The 23,761-nt window shown below is 46.6% G+C and overlaps 4 protein-coding genes across 5 annotated transcripts in view; 2 read left to right on the forward strand and 2 right to left on the reverse strand.

The window, feature by feature from the left end:
• Positions 1 to 1,408: 1,408 nt before the first annotated feature.
• ccdc157 (coiled-coil domain containing 157) lies at positions 1,409 to 22,990 on the reverse strand. 2 transcript variants are annotated; one of them, XM_062454890.1, is made up of 11 exons: positions 22,782 to 22,990; positions 4,851 to 5,001; positions 4,551 to 4,704; positions 3,731 to 4,445; positions 3,539 to 3,616; positions 3,258 to 3,427; positions 2,912 to 3,088; positions 2,643 to 2,811; positions 2,301 to 2,440; positions 2,025 to 2,119; positions 1,409 to 1,853 (listed from the first exon to the last, which is right to left on the reverse strand). In XM_062454890.1, the coding sequence occupies exons 1-11, from the start codon at positions 22,864 to 22,866 to the stop codon at positions 1,583 to 1,585; spliced, it is 2,205 nt and encodes a 734-aa protein (XP_062310874.1). In that variant the 5' UTR covers positions 22,867 to 22,990; the 3' UTR covers positions 1,409 to 1,582. The 2 variants fall into 2 exon arrangements, with proteins under 2 accessions (XP_062310874.1, XP_062310873.1); XM_062454889.1 differs by lacking the exon at positions 22,782 to 22,990 and having other exon boundaries at positions 4,851 to 5,210.
• ggt5a (gamma-glutamyltransferase 5a) overlaps positions 5,212 to 23,761 on the reverse strand; it is a 122,724-nt gene continuing 104,174 nt past the window's right edge. Inside the window, exon 13 of the transcript XR_009929103.1 lies at positions 5,212 to 5,222. The gene's annotated coding sequence lies outside the window, so the exon portion shown is untranslated. The remainder of the gene's footprint in view (positions 5,223 to 23,761) is intronic.
• sf3a1 (splicing factor 3a, subunit 1) lies at positions 5,264 to 10,070 on the forward strand. The gene is made up of 15 exons (XM_062454888.1): positions 5,264 to 5,531; positions 5,902 to 6,011; positions 6,100 to 6,307; positions 6,399 to 6,656; positions 6,748 to 6,822; positions 6,951 to 7,101; positions 7,233 to 7,435; positions 7,557 to 7,671; positions 7,776 to 8,083; positions 8,210 to 8,455; positions 8,557 to 8,755; positions 8,878 to 9,029; positions 9,165 to 9,266; positions 9,382 to 9,453; positions 9,554 to 10,070. The coding sequence occupies exons 1-15, from the start codon at positions 5,487 to 5,489 to the stop codon at positions 9,653 to 9,655; spliced, it is 2,346 nt and encodes a 781-aa protein (XP_062310872.1). The 5' UTR covers positions 5,264 to 5,486; the 3' UTR covers positions 9,656 to 10,070.
• LOC134015396 (TBC1 domain family member 10A-like) lies at positions 10,241 to 17,687 on the forward strand. Its single transcript, XM_062454893.1, has 9 exons — positions 10,241 to 11,074; positions 12,766 to 12,865; positions 13,880 to 13,987; positions 14,110 to 14,216; positions 14,360 to 14,474; positions 14,734 to 14,799; positions 14,897 to 15,086; positions 15,257 to 15,411; positions 16,004 to 17,687. Exons 1-9 carry the CDS (start codon positions 10,893 to 10,895, stop codon positions 16,541 to 16,543), a joined length of 1,563 nt encoding a protein of 520 aa, XP_062310877.1. The 5' UTR covers positions 10,241 to 10,892; the 3' UTR covers positions 16,544 to 17,687.

Here is a 23,761-nt window from a genome sequence, read left to right on the forward strand (position 1 = left end):
AGATTATTTCATAGGAATGTCCCTGATTAAAATAAAGAGTAGTGCAACTACATGACTCTCTGAATTGTTAACACAAATGTTTCTTCTTTTTTTCCAATCGAAACGATCAACTTCATGATAATGACAGAGTTACGTGGACCAGGAGACCAGGTTTGGCTATCGATTGTTACGTTTAAAAAAACGTTTAAAAACCCATTCCATAGGGCCGTGCTTCACCATCGCCATCTGGTGGTTAACTGTGAGAACTGCACTTGTAATTCACACTTTAAACCACTAGATGGCGGTATTGAAGCGCAGCCCAATGGTGCTGTCAAAACAGTGCCCATTAAAAACCCTCTCCATAGGCAACCGGGCTGCGCTTTACTATCGCCATCTGGTGGTTTACTGTGAGAACTGCACTTGTAATTCACACTTTAAACCACTAGATGGCGGTATTGAAGCGCAGCCCAATGGCGCTGTCGACACAGTGCCCCTTCGTTGTTTGGCTATCGATTTTTACGTTTAACACGCAATTTATACTTTTGCAGAAGTAGCCTACTATTTATGGAACGCCGAATTAGTCAAAATTAAATAAATAAATAGGTAAATAAATAGATAAATACATACATTAATAAATATGGCTATGAAATAAATTCTGAAATTAAAAAGAGATGGCAATAAATATAGCATTATATAATTATATAGCTGCATCCATTTACCAACATCAATAAATAAATACATTTATTTATTCAAAATGACGTTTTTGTAAAGACAACATTTATTTATTTCATGGGACTTTTATTTCCTAATGCCACATTTATTTATTTTTTGAGACTTTTACACGCCACATTTATTTCCACATATATTTCCACGCCACATTTATTTCTGTGCTGTATTTATTTCCGATCTCACATGCAAACGAGAGGGGCGTGGTTATCTTCAGACCAACGCAGCTGCACAAGATAAAAATAATAAGATAATGCTATATTTATATATTTATTGCCATCTTTTTTAAATTTCAGAATTTATTTCATTGCCATATTTATTTATGTATGTATTTATCTATTTATTTATTTAATTTTGACTAACTCGGCGTTCCATACTTTTTGAGATAGACAGTTTCAGAAAATAAAAACATTTCTACAAACAGTTTTTTAGTATCAGTTGGTTTCTCAATCTGTCTAGAAACCGTCCCTTAAGTTGGCTGTGATGATTTGTATTGAATAATATATTGCATTTTGTACTTCTGTCGATCAATTTCTTATTTCTTGTTAGTTACTGCATCCATTCAGCGACGAAGTGTAGTACCAACCCTTTCCGTTTTGAGTTAATGTAATGTGTTTTTGAATTAATGTAATGTTGTTTCCCATTTGGGGGAGCGTGTCTTTGTATTGGGGGGAGGTGAGCAAGTCATCCTATTTGGGGGGAGTTGACTCGTATTTGGGGGGAGTGTTTTCATTTGGGGGATGTACTCATATTAGGGGGTGTGGTGGTTTGCACTTCAGGGCCACCGTAGTTTCAGCATACTGTAATACACACCCAAAGTGAAGGGCAGTAAATCCAGCCCTTCGTCAATTTTTTATTTGACCGTCCAAATCTTGATTCACTTCCTCTTTGCGTGCATGGCGTTGGCACGAGCTTGGGAGGCCTGTCGTATTTTGGAGTAAGTCTTGGCAGCACTGGTGTCTGGAGAGAGTATGAGCGTCTGGGGGCGTAGCTGAGCTGTGGAGGAGGGCGAGGCAGAGGGCGAGGCGGAGGGCGAGGCAGAGGAGGCTGCCGTGGATGCATGGTCCCAAGGCCCCACCACTGCTGGGGGCTCACTGGCCCCGTTCCCGGACAGGCCATGCCTCCACTGCCCGGTACTAGTGGTCTGCCTGGGGTGGAGAGAATGGAAACACAGGAAGTGTTTACATCTTGTACTTATCGCTAAATGTACCCGCTTGGGGATTCATAAAGGGTTATCTTATCATACTAGATGCACACACAGGAGAGTTGATAACATTTTACTGTTAACAACATATGCTTCTTTTGTGCTACAGACTTACAACGAACTGGGCTGTACATGTGGCGTGGGAACCTGCCGGCTCACCACAGGTGTGTGAGGCAGAGCTGAGCTCTCTGCCTGCTGAGGAGATGCTGTCTGTAAGTAGGAGAGGAAGTTTTCGTAATTTATAATTATACTGTCCTTCTATATTGTCCTTCGTATTGTCCGTAGTCATTTCTAGTATGATTGTCAAGGTTTTCTCGATATGTTTCCATAGTATAGAGTGTAAGAGCATTGTCGTTTCATAACTTGAGCTTCACAGTACATCTTCACACACCTCCGGGGCGCCGTGTTGGGATCTTGGCCGCAGCTTCATCAGGGTGCTGTGTAAAGTGGTGTTCTCCCTCTCCAGAACCCTGATCCGGACACTGTTAGCGTGCAGCTGCTGTTCCATGTCCCTCAGCACGTCCCCTGTGCCTGCGGAACAGACAAAAAAATAAATGATGGAACTGTTTACAGTGTAAACACAGTCATACCTGTTGGCTAGACAAACAGTATTGTAATGAAGAAGGCTTCTGAACTGTTACAGTGGAAAACGTGGATGCATTTAGGCAGTTGACCTAACATGTGACATGTGAATGTCATACCGGGTGACCTGGTAAAAGCTAGAAGGACGTACTCTGTGGTGGTCCCTGAGGAACGGGGCTGAGCTCTGGGAAAGCCACCAGCAGCCTTTCCCTCTGGGACAACTCCTTCACCTCCAGCCTGAGCTTAGTCACGCTGCCTGTCAGATCGCCTACGTAAGCCTCCAGTTTTTGTTTCTGCTCCTGCAGTTCAGAACACAAGGCCTGGGGGAGAGAAGCCAGGAAAGTCAGCTGGGAATTTCTCACCATAGGTTCATTGAACGGTTAAAAACAATTCTGTGGGCGTAATATAATTCAGTATTGCCTGTTGTTGGATGAGCTGGGCCTGCACTTCTGTCCTCTCTTCTGAAATATGTTCTAGTTTCTCCTGAAGGTCAGTCTGTCTGTCTTCTCCCTCGCCCAGCTGGTTCTGCAGCTCCTCACACTCCTGGTCAAGAGCATCCACCCGCTCCAACAGAGAGCCCTGCTTGGCCTGCATTGACTGGACACAATACAGCACAGACAAAACTCTTGTGGTTCTACGGTTTTAGACGCTCACATTAAACGTCTGGTATTCAAACCGTGTGCGTTTAAGACCTGTTTCGTTATTAAATGATCTCAATGACCTTCGATTACAGAGTTACACTAATAATCCTACGAGTTCTACAGACCTCCTGTTGGCGACAGGCACTTTGGTACTTGGCACTCTCTTTGTCAAGTAACAGCTGAGTACTGGACAGTTGAGATTCTAACATGTGCATCTTCTCCTCCAGTTCATGCCTCGTGTCCTCTTCCTTCCGCGAGGTCGTCACCTCTTCATGCAGCTTATTTCTCTCTGACTCTACCAAAGACGGACACGATTGATGATCATTCACCACGAATGTGAATGGTTTTGTGTACGTTTCTCAACACATGGAAGTGGGAGTTTTCTCTGCTCCTGAGTCATGCCTACCAAGTATACGTAATCTTTCCTGTAGTAAACTGATATCTTCTTTTAATTTGGAGTTGTCGTCCTCCAAGGAGACTGTGCCTGTGAAGGAAGAATATATTGTGATATATTCTCATGGGGCTATAGCAGTGTGAGGTATCACAAATGAATCTATGTAACAGTATAGACAGGAGACAAAGGAACTGGCCACTGAACCTCTCCTTAGCTGTTCCTGTTCTTCCTGTAGTTGTCTCTCAGTCTCCACCCAGGAAATCTGAGCCTCCATCAGTTGCTGCTGCTGCTGCTGTGTGCTGGCTGAATGGTTCTCCCTTTCCTTTTGCAGTTCCTCCTGTGCTCTTTGCAGCTGAGCCTTGAACCTCTCCCGTTCCCCTTCAGCTGCCTGAAGCCCCTCCCTTAGCGGCTGCACCGTGGCCCGGACCTCCTGTAGGTGTTTCCCCAGCCGGCCCATGTCTCTACGCTGCTCTGTGGACCACTGGGCCAGGTCGCCCGCTGTCAGGCGGCCCTGGGTCGAGGTGTCGTCCACAGCCCCCAGGAGGCGCTGCAGGGAGGAGGGCAGGCCCTCAGTCCTACACAGCTCCACAAGAGCATCACCGGTCTCCCTCAGGCTGGACTGGACATGGGCACAGGCATCACAGGGAACTAGAGAGGACTTGACTGTCTGGCAACTCACACTGTGAGTGTCTGAGGATACTGGAGTTGTGTTGTGAGAGAGGGCAGCTCTGCTGGCTGCACTGGAGGACTGACCACTGACTTGATTCGGTGCCATGCCAACGCAGTGCGCGCTCTCGGTTTTCCCAGACGTTGGAGCTCCTACTCTGAGGTCCCCACAGCTTGTAACAGAGGGTGCAGAGAGATTTATTTCTTCATGTTTTGTAGGTTTAGACACTTTTTGACTGTTTTTGGTCATGCCCTAAGAGATGGATAAAGATCCTGTTAATGTTACTTAACTGGTTAAGACAACAGGTATCTAGTTTAGTATCGGGTTCAGAGAGAGCCCAACTGTAAAACAAAGCACCTGTTGATTGACAAGCTGTATCAAGTTGTTCCAGTAATATCTGACAACAAGACCAACTGACACACATGGGCTCGTTTGCTGAAGGTGTTCTTTCCTCTGTCCAATCCTCATCTGTTCAGCATGAGCATTAAAACTCTGCAGAAGGAGCAACAGCCTAGAGGGAAGATGATGATTTATAGTCAACAGATTTATTGAACTGTACTGTAACTTTTGGCCAAGTGGATGTCAGCTAATAAAATGATAGACTGTACGTTAGCATAATGAGTCAGCTCATATAATTATTGGTAAGTACTGTACTACCTGTCAATCACCAGCTCCAGCAAAACAATGTGGGCGTGCTGATTAAATTCGTCCTCGCCATCAACAAAGTCATATTGATCAAGTAGTGACACCAGGTCCAGATTACATGACAGTTTGTCAGGGAACTTCCATGAAGGAAAGCGGACAGGTCCTGTTCGGGAAAAGACATCGAGAACAGTGCCTTGAAGGTCTATTAAATCTTTCCGTAGACTTTCCACACAATCTTGACGCCCTAACAGATGAGCCATTTTGAGAAGTTTCGAAGTAACTAGCCTATTATGTCTCGGTGTTTGTTCATAGCTAGAGAAAGGGTAAATGGCTAGTTAATTGCTGCCTGAATAGGTCATTGTTGACGCTACATCACCATAGCTACTCAGTACTGTTAAAACTTCAAGACCCATAATACTTTGTGCAAAATCTGGTACCGGAAGTATAAGTCCGCCATTGACTATCGGCCGGGTCAATGTAGAAAACGTAGCTCACTCGCAAGTTACAAAATTGTAATCGATATTGTGATTATCATAGAATTTTTACCCAAAAAAGAAAACTTGAATTCGCTAGGATAAAATATACGACCCGTTTTGTGGTCTTTGGTTTGGTTTCGACTTGTTAACTTAGCAAGTAAGTAACGCAGCCATGCCGCCAGGGCCTGTTCAAATAGTCCAACCGGAGCCTAACAAGGTAAACTTTAAGTCTATGTAAATACAAAAATATGTAATATTGTGTGTATGCATTTGATATATTGTGTGCAGGGGTTGTCTTTCCGAAAACGATGGTAAATTTGGTTTCAGGTTAAGGTAGTTAAACTTGATTGTAGTCATTTTTTATTCCCGGTCCAATGCTTGTAAAGATGGGTTAGCACACCCGCCGCTTTGTGAATGTGAAAAACCACTTCTCTTAGTTATATCGAGATCTAGACCATTTTTAAGTTATCCATCCCTAAACCCAATAGCTATACACAACACATTAGCTATTTTCATAAATCTGTAATAGATTATCAATTTTTGTACAATTAAAAAGCCGTCAAATCTAACGTGATTTGTATCTATAGGTAGATGAGCCGGCAGAGGAAACACCGGCTACTAAACCTATAGTCGGGATTATCTATCCACCTCCTGAGGTCCGAAACATTGTTGACAAGACCGCCAGCTTCGTAGCCAGGTTGGTTTTTCATAGTCGTTACGAGATCATATTAATGCAGATATGGTTTCAATAGGATAATAATAAAAACCCTTTCACCAATTCACAGGAATGGGCCGGAGTTTGAGGCAAGGATTCGTCAGAACGAGATTAACAACCCAAAATTCAATTTCCTCAACCCTAATGACCCATACCATGCCTACTACCGCCACAAAGTCAATGAATTCAAGGAGGGCAAGGGCCAGGAGCCATCTGCAGCTGTGCCCAAGGTTATGCAGCAGCAAGCCTTGCAGCAGTCACAGCAGCTTAATCAAAAGGTTTGGGACCACAATTTTCCTTAACATTGATATTCAAGGACTGTTAATGTATCATTAACAGCATATCATATAACGTATCATATTTCAATAGGTGCAGTCCCAGGTGATTCATGAGGCTGTGGTGCCCAAGGAACCACCACCCGAGTTTGAGTTTATTGCAGACCCTCCTTCCATCTCCGCCTTTGATCTGGATGTCGTCAAACTGACTGCCCAGTTCGTCGCTCGCAACGGACGTCAGTTCCTCACTCAGCTCATGCAGAAGGAGCAGAGGAACTACCAGTTCGACTTCCTCCGCCCACAACACAGCCTCTTCAACTACTTCACCAAGCTGGTGGAGCAGTACACCAAGGTACGGCGTGACGCTCATGTCGCGATGCGTGGAACCTCTGTGATTCTCTTGTGTGGGGCGTTTCTGACCCGTGTTGGTCGCTGTGCTGCAGATTCTGATCCCTCCTAAAGGACTGCTGGTGAAGCTGAAGAGGGAGGCCGAGAACCCCAGAGAGGTCATGGATCAGGTGAGCGCCGTCCTCAAGACCGCTTGGTGGCTTTGGACCAGTGAAGCTTGTGGTAGTAGTAGTAGGTTGTTATATTTTAAGTACACGGACGACAGTCATAACCACCGATTGTCATTCCCCTTCGCCAGGTGAGGTACCGTGTGGAATGGGCCAAGTTCCAGGAGCGCGAGCGTAAGAAGGAGGAGGAGGAGCGAGAGAAGGAGCGTGTGGCCTACGCCCAAATCGACTGGCACGATTTCGTGGTGGTGGAGACGGTCGACTTCCAGCCCAATGAGCAAGGTAGGAAAACCGGCATCTGAACCCAGACGTCTCATGTCTCGTGCGTGTAAACTCGTGCCATAGGTGTAGGCCGGTGTGTTCTGATGGACCTCAGTGGCCTGAACGTGATGACTTTGGCTGACTTCCTCCAGGCCACTTCCCACCGCCCACCACCCCTGAGGAACTGGGGGCTCGTATCCTCATCCAGGAGCGCTATGACAAGTTTGGCGAGAGCGAGGAGGTGGAGATGGAGGTGGAGAGCGAGGATGACGACGATGACCACCGGGATGATCGGGGTAACGGTCATCATCCCTCCCAGCCTGATCAGGACACGCAGCTGCAGGATATGGATGAGGTATGTAAACAAAAAGACATCATCCATCACTACTACTACTTTGCGAATGAGAGGAATGGATCATTTTAAGAAGAATAAAATGTGTAGTTCTCATCAGCTATATTTTTGATGGCTTTTCCAGGGTTCTGATGATGATGATGACATGAAGGCACCATTGCCTCCAGACAACCCCATGCCACCCCCTCTGCCCCCTACCCCAGACCAGGTCATTATCCGCAAGGATTACGACCCCAAAGGTGAGCGAAACGCCACAGTCATCCCAGACCCCCATATACCCGGCAATAATCAATCATTTCGATTTCCATAGCAAATCTTAACCACCCCTCTCCTTCACCCGCAGCATCCAGGCCCCAGCCTTCAACCGCCGCTCCAGACGAGTACCTCATCTCCCCCATCACGGGGGAGAGGATCCAGGCCAGCAAGATGCAGGAGCACATGCGCATCGGTCTGCTGGACCCGCGCTGGCTGGAGCAGAGGGACCGCAGCATCCGAGAGAGGCAGATCGAGGACGAGGTCTACGCCCCCGGCCTGGACATCGAGAGCAGCCTGAAACAGCTGGCCGAGAGGCGTACCGATATCTTCGGTGTGGAGGAGACGGCCATCGGTAAAAAGATCGGAGAAGAGGAGATTCAGAAGCCCGAGGAGAAGGTAGGGGGAGACGAGAGAGAGAGGGGGGGTACTGATTTCGATACAGGAAATGCCTTTGGTTGCTGGGAACTTTGTTTGTTTATGCTGCTTTTAAATGGCGTCTCACCTGGCCTCTTCTGTCCCCAGGTGACCTGGGACGGACACTCAGGAAGCATGGCTCGCACCCAGCAGGCAGCGCAGGCCAACATCACCCTGCAGGAGCAGATCGAGGCCATTCACAAAGCTAAGGGACTGGTGCAGGAGGACGACTCCAAAGAGAAGATTGGCCCGAGCAAGCCTCACGAGATCTCCCATCTTCCTATGCAATCCTCTTCGCCTCTCATGCCCAAACCCAACCAACCCATGACATTGTTGCCCCGGCCTACTCCCTCTGTAAGTTTGGTGGAAGTATTCACATCGTTTGGGAGGACACATCACAACATGTCGTACTGGACTAACTGTTTTTTTTCATGTCCTTGTCTCTGGTGTTGTAGATGCCACCTCCAGTTCGCACCACACTCCTGTCTGCTGTGCCGGTGCTTCCCCGGCCACCCATGGTCCGCCTGGCCCCTGGGCAGGTTCTTACACCAATGCCCCCAATGCTCCATGCCCCCCGCATCAACGTGGTGCCCATGCCTCCATCTGGGCCTCATCTCATGGCCCCCAGGCCACCCCCCATGGTGGTCCCAACTGGTGAGAGGCAGTACCATTTGAAATACCGATAGACATAGCGATATGATGTGATATTAACCACCCGACTGCTAATGCCATCACACTGTCCCGTTTGAGTAAACTGCCCTCTCTCTTCCTGCCAGCGTTTGTCCCTGCTCCTCCTGTGCCACAGCCCCCCTCTGCTCCGGCTCCCCCGGCCCACCCACCACCCCCCCACGACGACGAGCCTGTCAACAAGAAAATGAAGAGCGAGGACAACCTCATTCCAGAGGATGAGTTCCTACGCAGAAACAAGGTATGGTTTTCCTGGAACATGTTTAGGAATGTTGTAGTTCCAGTCAGTGGCGTGGGTTCCAGGTTGATTCTGTCGATTGTTGTTCCTGTACAGTAGTTGTGTATTTACATAGTTTTCCTTGTGTCTTTTCAATAGGGTCCAGTGGCGGTCAAAGTACAAGTTCCCAACATGCAGGACAAAACAGAATGGAAGCTTAGTGGACAAGTGCTCAATTTCACCGTCCCACTCACAGACCAGGTACATGTTTCTCTCACGCCATCCCATGTCCTTCTCCTGTACCAGCGTGATCATGTGATCACCTGCACTGTGATCATGTGATCTCTTTCCTCATCAGAAGCAACTGTTTTTTCAGGTGTCTGTCATTAAAGTCAAAATCCATGAAGCCACAGGCATGGCAGCAGGGAAACAGAAGTTGCAGTATGAGGTAAAAAAAAAAAATGCTTTTTTGTGGAGGGGGTTCTCGTGTTTTATATAATGTGATCAGCTATGTGTGAAAACATTAATTCATTTTTATTCTATCATAGGGAATATTCATCAAAGATTCCAACTCTTTGGCTTACTACAATATGAACAATGGCTCAGTCATTCACCTGGCATTGAAGGAGAGAGGTGGAAGGAAGAAGTAAGGGGTGCTGGTGTCGCGCCCAAGGAGGACTTCCCATCGTCCTACTCTGCCTCTTTTGTTGTTGTCCCGAGTCATTTTACGCAGCAGCTAATTATTTGTCATTTTACGCAGCAGCTAATTATTTGTAGAGTATCTCTTTCAGATAAGATGTTTGAAAACTGTCGACACGACTCTCTTTTGGCAACCAAACAATTGTGCAAGAATGTTTCTGTGTTAATAAATAAGCTTGCCATTGATTCATTTTAAAGGAAATCCTCCCTAGCCTAGCCTATGTAAATGTATATCTTTGGAGTCATGTTAGTATGTCTCATAGGGTTAATAAGCCTTGCTGTTGTGGTTTAACAACACAACATTGATTTCTACTGGAACATTTGCAAGACCATGTTTATTCATCCAATAAAGGCGTTTAAGTCACAGTTGTTTCATGTATTAACTTGATAAACCTTGTTTAATTTTTTCAATGTCATGGGATTGTGGTAGTGTATATTGATTATGATTTTAAATGTGTTTTTGACAATGCGCCACTAGAGGGAGACGTTTGCTTTATGTATTTGGCCGACCGCCCTATTAAGGAGAAGTGTGTCCTTCCATGGCGAAGAGTCGGAACCTGGATGACAGTTGAGGAAGGGTGGAAAAAGAAATGACAACGAAAACTTCGCTAAAGACATCTTAACATTTGTGAGATGTTTGTATGCAAGTTACCTTATTGATGTAACTTGTGTTTTTCTTATTGTTCTGCTCAATACAATTATTTAGCTTGTTTTGATTACGTTAGTTTTTAGTTGTTAGCTAGTACTAGTTAGCTAGTGCTAACGTTGTCTAGTTACTGTACAGTAGCCAGCTTTCGTTCGCCGCTGTTGTGATTAGCTAGCCTCGCTTGCTAAAAGCTAGCAAGTTAGTGCTAGGTAGCTATACAGTAACATTTGATCTTTCTGTGGAGATAGTTAACATGTACCCCCAACATAACATTTCCAGATAGCTAAAAGTAAGTTATAACGATATGCTACCTATTTATCCTAGCTTAGCATGCTGCTTGAAACTTAGTTGATGGCTACTACTACTAGTTATCATAGCTAATTCTAGCTATTTTGTAAGCTAGCTAGTGAATGTTATCCACCCGTCCAGATGCCCTAAATATGACATGGCATTTGTTTTGTTGACTTGGAAACATTTGCGTTGTACGCCGTTACTTTTAACAGTGCCAGAATTATAACTGGCAATCTAGATAGCTAGTAATTATGGCTCAAATAGAGAATGGTCGTCAGTCAGTCGACACAACCAGCATCAGGACTAGTATTGGCAGTCATGTTGACGACGAGAGCTCCCTTGGATCCGACTCAGAGATCAACGGCTTCACCAGCAGCAGGCATCCCGATAAATATGGATTTATCGGTGGAGCACAACAGTATTCTGAAGACTCGTAAGTTCTGTAGTTTAAGTTGGAGCTAACTACTAGACACATTAGCCACACAACACTCTGGATATGAATGAATGGGCTGAAATGAAATGTCAAATGCACCTGTCAAAGAATCTGCCTACCTTGCGAGTTTCAGTACAGTCAACTAACTAAAGGCCTTGCAGTGCCTTACTTGCTAGCTACATCAATAGTATTTGGTGTCTGTGATCAATATGTCCTTGTGACTTGCCTGTGTGGTCCCCTCCCTCTTGATAAGGAGCCCTCCGCTCCAGTCACATTAGCTCTAAATTTCAGGGCATGCCCAAGATGGTTTGTTTATTTGCAGTGTTGGTCAAGCATAAAATAAGCGTAGAATACTCTGGAGGCTCACTTAGAATAGTCTGTTAGGTGTGAAGGGGAATGTTGACAAAACCTAATCTGCTTCCTGTCCATCCCACCATTTGTTTCGTCCCAGAATCCATTGTGAGAATTGTTAACTAAGAGAAGATCTGTGATAGGAGTTTCTTTTTACGTGACTGAGTTTACAGGACTACATGTTTGTTTGTCCTACTCAGTACAGTGCTGTTAGTGGGCCTTGTGACTCGTGTTGTACCCTAGGTACGCACCCACACTGCACATAACACCCTACAATGTACATCGCTATAAAGACTCCTTTGTCTTTCAGAACTGTATGTAAACAGAGAGGCAGGCAGGAGTTTTGCATTTGAAACAGGTAGTTGTGATCAACCTCCGATGGCGAGGCAAAGGCTCCCCCCCGGTCTCCTGTGCTCGTGCACGTCAGTGTTGTGGCATTACACACACAGAGTGGAAGGAATGAGGGAAAGTTGTGCCAAGCACAAGCTGGCTGGAAGCATCCTGTTTTCTGTAGGGCTGGCTGGCCTTGCGCCACAGATCTGCCACCCCTGTGGTTGGACTGCCTCTTCTGGCACAGGGATTTCATAGGAAATGGAGAAGAGAAAGTCTGATTTGCATTTCAAGAAGGCTAACGAAACTCACACCCGTTATACACAGCAGTGTTTAGAGGATGTAGCACAGAGAGACAAGAGGTTTTAACACTGCTAAAATTCTACAACGAACGCAGCATAATTATAGCTCTCTTCTAAAAGGAAAGTGCATATATATATATATACACACACACACACATCTATATGTTCTTTGAAGACTCCTCCTGCCCCATGATTACAAGGCTATGCCGATCAGATAATTACATACCCTAGCTGAGGCTCTACTAAGGGCCTTAAATACACCATCAGCACAACCACGTCGATGAACCCAAGCTGCCATATGTCTTCTCTTGCTGTGTGGGAATGTTCCATTCCCAGTTCCCTCTTATGGTCGAAGCCAAGCGTTCCATAATAGAATGACATCATGTCATGTCTTGTTCTACGCTAGGCCCTGCCTGCCTGCCTGCCTTCAGGAGATACCTGTCTTTTCTATATCACTCGCTGAAATGTTTTCTCTTTCCCTTAATAAAACCCGCCAATTCATAAACTATAGCTCTTTCTCATTTGTCTTCAATGTCAGAAATGTGGTTTGTTTTAATGGAACAATCAGTAGCCCCCTCTTATCGAGAACATACGGGCCAAGTTTAGAACCAGACTGGAGGGGAATGTCCCGTGGTGACCTGTGATGTTCCGTCTGTGCTGTTCTTTACACTGTACCCCACACTGTCTCCCTGTGTGGTCCCTCCCCAGGGCCCAGGATGTCCCTCCAGAGGTGTTGAGACAGAGGGAGGTCAAGTGGCTGGACATGCTCAGCCACTGGGACAAGTGGATGGCCAAGAGACACAACAAGGTAACGTCGCTGCTCGCACACGTTGGCTAATGAAGTTTTTTTTTGACTGGCCGTCTGGTCGTGTATTCTTCCGACTAGTCTCACGTCCTTGCATGCGTAACAAAAGAAGGTGACTTGAGCTTTCAAGGTCTAGTTGAAACTTGCTCTTTGACAGGTGTTATAAACATGAGACGTGCTGTTTCTGCCCAGGCATGCCAGTGTTTCAACGTTTTAATTAGTCTGGCAGACGGTTTACGACATAGGCAGGCCCTATGGTTGCGATACCAATATGTATGAAGATCTTGACAGAGGGAGGCCCGGTGGGGAGACTCTTTCTTGGTAGGGTCCTCACAAATTAAAGGGAAAGAAGACTCTGAAATTAGACTCGCGCTAACAGACTCTGCAGGCCAGGGCTGTCCCTGGAACAGTTTGCACCTCTAGTCACCCAGCCGGTTATGCCCGTGTGAAATGCTAAACATTCATTAACAAGTCGACCGCATTTGCATGAGTCAGCACGCTTGATACAACCCTGTCTGCTCTTGTCACCCTCTGTCACTCGAACTAGTGACAGAAACTGGGTGGGTCCACACTAGCAAAGCAGCCCTCGTCACTTCATGGAAGCTACAAGGGCAGGCTTGTGCGTTTTGACAGCGTGTGGCTTGTTGTGACTGCGTGCGGATCTGCTTATTTGATTGAAAAGCCACATGAAACGCCTAAGCCACATAAGACCGTTCACAAGAATAAACAGCTATTTCAAACAGGGTGTGTTTCACACTGCTGGGCTAGTTGGTTTCGAAGGTTAGTTTGCCGCTGCTAATCTTTGAAGCTGTCCTTTCATAGTCATACAGAGCCTTTAGCTCAGAGTAACAGTATCATGGCCTCATCAACAGTTAGTGTGAAATGATTCCTAATGTCTGGACAAAAGTGGTCCAACTGATGGGGTATATTCTGTACTGTTGGTGGAAAAAAAGCCTTAAAAGGCCATTTCTTTATTTGTGTGTATATTCATCCTGTCTCTCTCTTCTCGGGCCTCAGGTGAGACTGCGATGCCAGAAGGGGATCCCTCCGTCCCTGCGAGGTCGTGCTTGGCTCTACCTGTCCGGGGGAAAGGTGAAGAGAGAGCAGAACCACGGAAAGTTCCAGGTCAGTCTCCTTCACACTCCCTCCTTTTGTGTGTTCCTGTAATCTGTTGATAAAAAGTTAAGTACCATATCAGGGACCTACATGTCCCATGACATGAATGTCACATTCATTCATTTCCGCAGGAGCTCGACAGCCAGGCAGGAGACCCTAAGTGGATGGATGTGATAGAGAAGGATCTGCACCGGCAGTTTCCCTTCCACGAGATGTTTGTGTCGCGAGGAGGACATGGGTGAGCCTCCGCTTTGTCTCCGGGTTGAGTGGCGCACAATGGAGGGACTCAGCTCTCTTTGACTTCTCATCTGGTTTGACCAGCCTGTGTGTGTGCTCGTGTGTGCTCATGCTTTTCTCCGTGTTGTTTGCCCTCCCTCCCAGGCAGCAGGACCTGTTCCGTGTCCTGAAGGCCTACACGCTGCACAGGCCAGACGAGGGCTACTGCCAGGCCCAGGCGCCCATCGCCGCCGTGCTGCTCATGCACATGCCCGCCGAGGTGAGCCTCGTGCCGTCACGATATGTCCTCTTCCACTGCAGCTATCTCAGTGTGACCCACCCCCATCCCCTGGAGGTTTTTTTTAGTGATTAGTTCTTTCAGACAGCTTCCTTCCTCGTGTGTCTGTCGGTCCTATGGGTTACCGGACCTTGCGCCTCAGCTGAATTTTTGCCTTGTGACTGGTTTTATTTTTGTTTCCCACTCAAAACGATTCCATTCCCGGTTTCCTTTCTAACGTCATCTGTGTGTTTTTCCACAGGATGCCTTCTGGGGGCTGGTCCAAATCTGTGAGAAGTACCTTCCTGGTTACTACAGCGCTGGCCTGGTAAAACTCCCACCTACTCCCGCCCTGTGTAAAGTACTTCCTACCTGACTTCTCCCACCTGTGTTTAACGACGGCCTCGTGCCTGCGTCTCTCCTAGGAGGCTATCCAGTTAGACGGGGAGATTCTGTTTGCCTTGCTGCGCCGAGTCTGTCCGCTAGGCTACCGTCACCTGGAGAAGCACAAGATCGACCCCATCATCTACATGACCGAATGGTTCATGTGTGCCTTCTCCAGGACCCTGCCCTGGGCCTCCGTGCTGCGCGTGTGGGACATGTTTCTTTGCGATGGTGAGACGCGTCCTTTTTCACCGTCGCGTGCGTTATAACCCCATAAGGACACAGAGTGAATCTGATAAAGGGCGGTACAAGTTTGCTTTGTCTGAACACCACAGACTATCAGGGCTTCTCATGTCGTGTTGTGTTGAGTGACCTCTGTCACGCTCCTCTCCCCCCCACAGGTGTGAAGATCATCTTCAGGGTGGGCCTGGTGCTGCTGAAGAGCATGCTGGGAACCCGCGAGAAGCTCAAGGCGTGTCAGGGCCAGTACGAGACCATGGAGCTACTCCGGGCCATAGAGGCTCGCTACATGCAGGAGGGCTTCCTCGTACGAGAGGTGAGTACTGCAGGCCTGCAGGCACGGCTGACACCAACCTGGTGTTGAGCAACACATCCACAAGAAAGACCTCGAGCGGTTTTGGGTAAGGAACGCAGAGTGTCTAGAACCCCTTTCTACAAACTCCCAGGCTGTCTCTCGCTGTGAGAATGTCCGACTGTGCGTCTGTGAAGAACAATTGTTCTCTAAAGAACTGTGGGCAGAAGAGCCTTGGAGAGGAAACTGAAGTGACACAGAGACGCATGGTCTATAGTTAGGACTGGGCAGTCAGTGTCCAGTGGCTCCAGTGTGACTGTCTGTTCACACTGACAATAGGCTCTCTGATTGAGCCGGCTAGCTGTGTGTTAGCTGCGAGGCCGGCCCCTCGCCCCGGGCTCACTGACATTTGCTAACTAGGTTTGGATTATGAACGGAATGGGCAGGGACTGAAAGATCTTTTCACTTTTTCTGGCTGTTTGCCCCGGACAATGAGCCTCACTTTCCTCCACATTGGTATTCGTTTGTGAGCCGTGTCTGTGTGCGCTTGGTGTTTTGCCTACAGTTGCCATCGGTAACGCCTCTCCATCTCCCCCCCCTCCTCCTCCCGTGCCAGGTCCTGGAGGTCCCCGTGTCGGAGCGCGACGTGGAGCGCGAGCACCACTCTCAGCTGAAGCGCTGGAGGAAGACCCGCGGCGAGCTGCACTGCAAGTGCCCCCCCAGGATGCACGGCGCCCGGGCCATCATGTCGGCCGAGCCGCACAGCCGCCAGGACCTGCGGCAGCTGCCCACCATCGTGGTGGAGTCCCCCGTGCCCGCCGCCCAGCCCTCCGCCGCCCACAAGGCGGAGAAGAAGAACAAGGAGGAGAAGAAGAACAGGGAGGAGAGGAAGAGCAAGAAGAGAGGAAGCCTGATGAGGAAGACTCCCGTCCCCGTCGTGCAGGTCCCCAACCCCTACCCTCTACTGGGCGACCCTCAGCCCCCACCACCAGACCCACCAGCCCAGCCCGCCAGTGTCGAGCAGACCCCGCCCCCACAGGCCGTGACAGACCCTCCCCCTCAGCCTCCGTCTCCTAAAGACACAGCCCCAGCCAAAGAGTCTCTCCTCCAGCACTCCACACAGAGCCTCAACAGCGCCGAGGACACCTACCTGTGACTGTCCCTGTGACCACAGCCCGGGGCGCCATGTCCAAGACTCAGCAAGACGGGAATGAGAGGAGGGGGGGCAGTAGCTGGTGAATGTGCCTCTACAGATTCACTCTGTATCCCACTGCATGCCAATTAAGCCTCTCTCTCTCTCTTTCTCATCGGGCATTCACATATGCAGCGGCGTGGCGGAGAGTTCCGGAACTGTCTAACATTGGTGGTTGGGGGAGGAGCGTATTCTAAAGTTGAAAGACGTTTTAAAGGCCGTGATCTATTTTTTTTTTTTACTCACACTCTCTTGGTTGGATCCTCGCTGGCAGCTTAGTGGGAATAGGGGTTGTGGGCCTAGTTCGGTTAGCCTTATGAAACTCATGGTTGTCTTAGTTACGCTAGCCGTCGGTTCACTTTGACTACTGCCCCTACCGATGTCACTCGTCCACTAATGCCCTCGTTAACAAGTGACAAACTCGTGCTGTGTGCGGGAATTGTTGCGTAATTGGAACCGGGAATGTGATATGGTATCTATAGGTAGCTTTGTTAGATAGACACGTTTGGTAACCTAAAGGAGGGGTGGAGACACATACAAACTGTAGATGCCAGTTGGTTGTAACTCAGTGAGCGAAACGTAACTAGCCAGCAAGCTGCACGCCACTTCCAGATTGGTCAACACCCACACAGGGCTTTGAGCTGGGACCAGCACAGCGTTGCAGAACGTACAATCCACACGCCTCCACACTGAATATGTGAATGCCCTCCCAGTCAGCAAGACACTAGCACAAATACCAGCCACACACCAGCCAATCATGTCCAGGTTTGCCATGACCCTTTCCATTAACCAATCATATTCTTCTTAACAAGCTTTGAAAGACACTGTATTGCCTCTTGCCAGGTTTCTTTTTCTTAGTTGCGTATTCTGACCCGTAGGTGTCACCTGACCTTCTGTGCAGGTGGAGATTCATTTTGAAACGGGAATTGGAAAGGTAATCGTGGCCATATTTGAAGGCTAGTGAGGAGTGGCATGTTCCTTTGCGGCTTACTCTAAAGCTTTGATACTAACCCTCTACAGCTCAAATGTAGCTCACCTTATTCCAACTTCAGTTCACTGCATTGCTTCAGCATAGGTGTGAACCCTTGCTCCTACCTATGCCTCTTAACCCTTGTGCTGCCTTCGGGTCACATGACCCAAAGGTTCATAACGAACCATCATTGTGTTTACCCAATTTTACCCAATACAAAAACAATAAATAGCATTTTCTTTTAACCTTTGCAATGTGGGGGGTCTGAGACAGCCCAACGGTTAAAAGAAAATGCTTCACTTTGTTTTTGTATGCGGTAAAGCTGTCGCAATACGAAGGTGGGTCACAATGACTGATGGGTCAGAATGACCCGAAGATAACACAAGGGTTAAAATAAAAAAGGTAGCCATTGCGTCATTTATCCTATGTAAGAGCTTTCGATCTTTTACCACTAGAGGGCAACCTTGGCATATTTTCCCCTCACTTCTAAACTTGTGATTACTGCCAATACACAGTAAATTCCACAAAATGAAATTGCAGCTCTGTGTCGTGTCCGAGAGCACATGTATGTCTTATTCCTTATTTTTATGCAAACATTTTAACTGAAAAGCGAGTCAGACCGGAACTGACCTTTTATAACCTGTGCCTCATATGTCAAGTGCTTAAACCTCTCATCGCCCCAACAGCATGCGTAACGGATGCAACTTAAGCGAATGCCTTTGGGAGGTGGAACACACTGTGCCATGCGGCCAGCCAAGTCCAATCCCTTCAAATAAGTCATCATTCACATCAGGTGGGCAGCTGAAGTATAGGCGAATGGGGGTACAGTAAGTCTGGTTGCGAAAAGGCTTAATCTGTCATATGAAACATGTGCATGATCTTATAGTCAGCCCTGCTGGTCGACATGTGGTTGGCTTGCAGGTGCCCACCTCGCTGTTCTTATCGCCACACTAGTCAAAGTCCTCAGTGTTCTCTGTTTGCTAGGCGACCCAAAGCCACACAAACACGACCTGTTAGTCTGGATGCTTACTTTGCTCTCAGCTGTTACGAAGAAAGGGAGTTTGTGGGAGGCCTTATGTTTGGGATATTTGGAGTCTTCCTCAGTTTTGTAGGTTTGGGAATAAGCCAGGCCCATTTGGAACACGAGGCTTGTGCTTTGTGAAAATCATGTACAATCTTTTTTTTTTTTTTTAACCACATTCTTCTGTGCTTTTTAGTGAATGAGTTTTACTGAGATGAAGGTTTGCATACATTGCATGGAAAATGGAACTTGTTACACTTAATAATGTCACTTTGGGAAACTACAGGATTTTAAAATAAATATATGCTCGACAAATATATATGCAGCTATGTATATGCTGTATTTTTATCATTCCACAAAATGTCTATGCTACAGATTGCATGTATAGCTTGGTTGCAAAAGCAATACATTTTGAATGGATAACAAGTTACAAAGAAACCTGGCTGTTTATGCATGGGCGGTTTCACATACTTCCCATTTTGCAGATCTTCTTTAATTTAATGCTACTACGCTAAATGTAGATATAACTGATTTGTAAAATAATGTTACACTTGCTCTTTTTTAATGGAAGTTGGATGGATGTTTTGTTTATGACCTGGGATCACAGAAAACATTTTCTCTCATCGATCCTGACACTAGTTTACTAAGCACAACATACTAGGGGATAACTAATGGCTAACCCCAATTGCTTAGCAGAATACTGGCTCATTTAAATGTCATTATTTTGGATTTTCTTCTGTTTATAAAAATGTTAATCATGATAAAACATACAACAAAACTTGCAGAAATGAAATGTAAAAGGTCATGTTGTATACTATGTTTATACCAATAAATCCACTTTGATCAAACCCAACTGATCAGATTGTGTTTTCTTAATGTCAGTAGGCTAGAATTGTGTGTGGTTTATGTACCATGTAAGGTCTAAGGTGGTTGCTCATTTTTCACAACAGAGGGAGCACTGGAGTCAAGAAGATGCAGCCATTTTCAGACTTGTCTGTCTCCCGAAGGTCTAACACTGTTTTCAAGAAATTCTAGTAGTGTTTGACCTATCCCCCTCTCCTCTCACTTCTCGGGATCAGTAAGTTTGAGGTCATTTGTGGTACGGACGTCGCCTTGGTTAATTACAGGTTGTTTTGATTTCTTTATTTAGTGTTTAGATTATTTTTAACCGTCAAACATCCCCTTTCCCACCTCGAGGTGGGAAATAATTGAAGTAAATACCAAAACGCCCTCAGGTAAAGACCAGTTCAGCCCAAATTGCTATGTTCGTGCCCCCAATAAACCAGCACTGTGCAAGGTAATTGCAGGTGGACTACCAGTGTCCAGGCTTGCCTTTCTTTGCCTTAGGTCAGTGTGTGATTACAAAAATGTCCTGAGCATTAATTCAGCTTAGGTTACATATTGTTTTCACGGTTGTATTTTTCATTGCGAAAAGCTTAGTACTTACAGGTACATTGTACCACAAAATTGACTGCACCCATATTTTGTATGACTATATATTTTTTTAAACAGGCCTTCCGGTCACCTACTCTTAACATGTAACCATAATTTCTGCTCACATTTATGTCAACTCTAGTTATTTGTGATCTTCGTGTTCCTTAGAGGCATGTTAACAGTTAACAGCCCAGGAAAACATGTACCGTCACGCTCTCCCTCTCCGCAGTGGACACCTGGTCCTCAGTCAGTGCCACCGTTCCATTTACATCTCAAAGGAGAAGCCTCAAGAAGGCCCTCTCTGTGCTCCCCCTCTCTCTCTCACTCAAGAAATGATCTGATTTATCTCTCCGTCAACGGAAATATACGCCTTTCTGGAAACCCCATCCCTCCTCTCTCGTCCTCAGCCAGTGGGGCTGGGAGAAGGAGCGGTAAAAGAGAGACTTGTGGTCCTCCGTGTGATCCTGGGGCCTAGCGGACCCCCCCCCCCCTCCCCCCCACACAACCCCCTGTCACAGGGGCTGATTCATGCGATGCGGGTGAGTCTTTCTCCGCTCCCAGGCTCCGAGTGTGTCGAGGCATGGGGGGGATGGCACAGCGCGAAGCAAAGGTGCCTGTGTTTGTCTGAGGTATCAGATTCCCACGTTTTATGGGGCGTGACAGGTTGGCTCAGGTCAAATTAAAAGGCTGAAGTAACGAATATGTCTGGGGGCCTTGTAATAGTCTCGGCAGGTGAGCTTCTTAACCCTCGTGCTGCCTTCGGGTCACATGACCCAAAGGTTCATAACGAACCATCGTTGTGTTTACCCAATTTTACCCCATACAAAAACAAATACAAATAATTTTCTTTTAACCATTCCAATGTGGGGGGTCTGAGACAGCCCGACAGTTAAAAGAAAATGCTTCACTTTGTTTTTGTATGAGGTAAATTTGTCACAATACGACGGTGGGTCACAATGACTGATGGGTCAGAATGACCCGAAGATAACACAAGGGTTAAAGAAGGGTGAAATGGAAAGAGGTTATATATTGCACCAGGGGGTAACAGTCGTGCTTAGGTCATGGCCAGGAAAGGGATCCTTATGGCTGAAGCAGGTTGATAATTGAATCTTCTCCGTGGCAGACCCATGTGGCATTCTCATCTCAACCTGTCCAAGTGAAAACCCAAACTATTTTTTTTCCCCTCCAAATCGTCGACTGTGTGTATGGTTATGTAGGGATTCACACCTCCCTCATAACAATGTGTTCCATAAAAATCGATTTATTTGCTTTATGAACAGTCCAACACTGCTGACCACATGTGGCAACCACCTTGCCTAAGCCGCACACACACTGGCCTCTCTGAGAGCAGGCTGGCTCAGTCTCCAGACCTCGCGTGTCTCCGGTGCCGTTCCTGAATGTTCCCCACGCTCTGGCTCATGTATTTTCTAACCGTTCCAAAAGGAGCCTCCTGTTTAATAATGTTATTATTATGTCTGTTAATGTTTTCAATCTCAGGCAGTGCCTGCGGGTTCAAACACTACACCATACAGTCTCTGCACATGGAGGTTTTTGAAAACATGTGGGGCTGTAATGTTGGCACCTGTCCTATATTTCCAAGTTATTATTATCCTCCCCTCCACGGTCTATGTATACACTTAAGTCTAACATGGTAAATTTAACTTGGGATAACAAGCATGAATGCTCAGGGGTACATTTAACAAAATACTTTGTATGTCATCGTAGCCTTTACTCCAGTCACCCCCAGTGGACCCACTGCCTGGAGCTGCAGACATTAGACAATTAAAGTCAAGTGATCATTTAAACTCAGCCTGAGTTCTTATCTTGTATAGAGAGCAGGCTTTGTGCGTCCTGGGAGATTCTGCAATCACGCGGGTGAATAGGGGAGGCCTAAGTGAGGCGTAGTAATATCTGCTAATCACCTGCCTGGTGCTAAGCCCACAGGACGTTCAGCAGAAAGAGATGGGTGTGTGAGGGTAATGTGGGGGTAAGTACTGCACACCTGTGTGCCCAGCCTACACTGTCATACTCTTGAGTGTGGATGAGCTTCATTTCATCTCACCTAGTTGCCCTCCCTGACCTCTGAACCCGCCTCATCCCCCAGCGCAGCACTGCCAGAGGCATTCTCAATTATGTCTGTGAAGTCTCGTCAGGTAAATGAACCATGAGGAACACCTACATTCAAGGCCGGATTAGTACCCCAAAGGGCCCCTGGGCATTGAAGCTCATGCCCCCACCCCCCTATGGTCACTTCTGGCTCCAAAAACCCAAGATGGCGACCAGGAAGTGACAAAAAACGAGGCTTCAAAACGGCCTTACACAAACCGATGGGTGACGTCACAATGACTACGTCCATTCTTTATATACAGTCTATGAGTCCAGCTCAGCAAGCAGCAAGTATGCCTGCCCAATTCGATAAACCAAGAACTGCCATCTCACTCACAAATCACACGACAATGATACAATTAATTAAAGCATCTCAAGGCAGTGTATGGTGTGCTTTCTGGTTGGGTGATTTTCAGTGGACAATATATTGCCAAAGTCTTGAGCCAGTAATTCTGAAATGTGACTGACTGAAGATACAACAATGCCATCACACCACAACACAGATGAGTGCAAGTAGCAAAACAGTGAGTAGGGCAACACACTGCAAAAGACAACATACTGCACTTGACAAACTAACTCTTACACAGGCCTATAGCTGCATCACATGCAATACACCTGTTATGCAAACAGCATATCAAAAAAAAACTCACAGATAGCATTATAGCTCTTACTTTTGAAGTTCTTCTTTCTTGTCTTTTTCTTTGCAAAGTCGCAGATCAAGTTCAGCTCCCTCATCAGCTTGGACTCGATGGCCATCAAGGACAGTGCAGAAAGCCTCTTCTGACCCACAGTTGTCCTGAGTTAGCTCGAAATCCTTTGCTTCGTTTCTAACTTTTAGGAAAAAGTTACTTAATAGCGGATTTGTATTATTGCAGACGCTTTTTTCTCTTCTTTTTCCTTTTTTTCCTTTCTCTTTTGGTCGCTACCGCTGTCCAATTTCTGCGAAACGTTACATGAACATTTTTTCCCATAGGTTTCCCGTACGTTGCATAGGCGAGTCGCCTATGCAACGTATCTAACCATGGATCAGTTACAAATTAATTCCACTGTTTTAATTGCAACTCTTTCTCAGAAAAACTGATCTTGAATCAGTACGATGTAAAGCACCTGCTCTATGCCCACCCATCTTTATCATCAGCCAATACAGTGCATTGCGGCCTGTTCCCAATCATTGCCTGTCCAGTCATTAAACTGTATACAACAGAAAATCACGATACTTGAAAACAGCTTTTATTTTATTCTGATTGGATAATTATCAAGATCGAGGACCAAGGAAGCCTTGTGTAGACTGTTTCTATGTAGCCGAAAAAATAAATAACAAAATTATCCGTTCATGGAGGGACCCTCTATGACCAAGGGCCCCTGGGCAGGTGCCCAGATTGCCCATATGGTAGATCCAGCCTTGCATACATTCTCCCGAAACGCATAGCCTTCGAGCAAACCTGACAAAGTGTTTTACCATCAACATGGTGGATATTCAGATCAGTTTAGATGATCAGTTTAGATGATCATGGGATTCCTTATTACCTTAATGGAGACGCTTCATCCTCTAATACATTTCATGTGGAGAAGAAGGCACAGATTTAGCACTTTACTTAGACCTCTGTTTTCTTAGCACTGCCACTTAAGACTTCACTAATTGCAAGACGGG

The sequence above is a fragment of the Osmerus eperlanus genome, chromosome 28, assembly GCF_963692335.1.
Source record: "Osmerus eperlanus chromosome 28, fOsmEpe2.1, whole genome shotgun sequence".
Taxonomy (NCBI): domain Eukaryota; kingdom Metazoa; phylum Chordata; class Actinopteri; order Osmeriformes; family Osmeridae; genus Osmerus; species Osmerus eperlanus.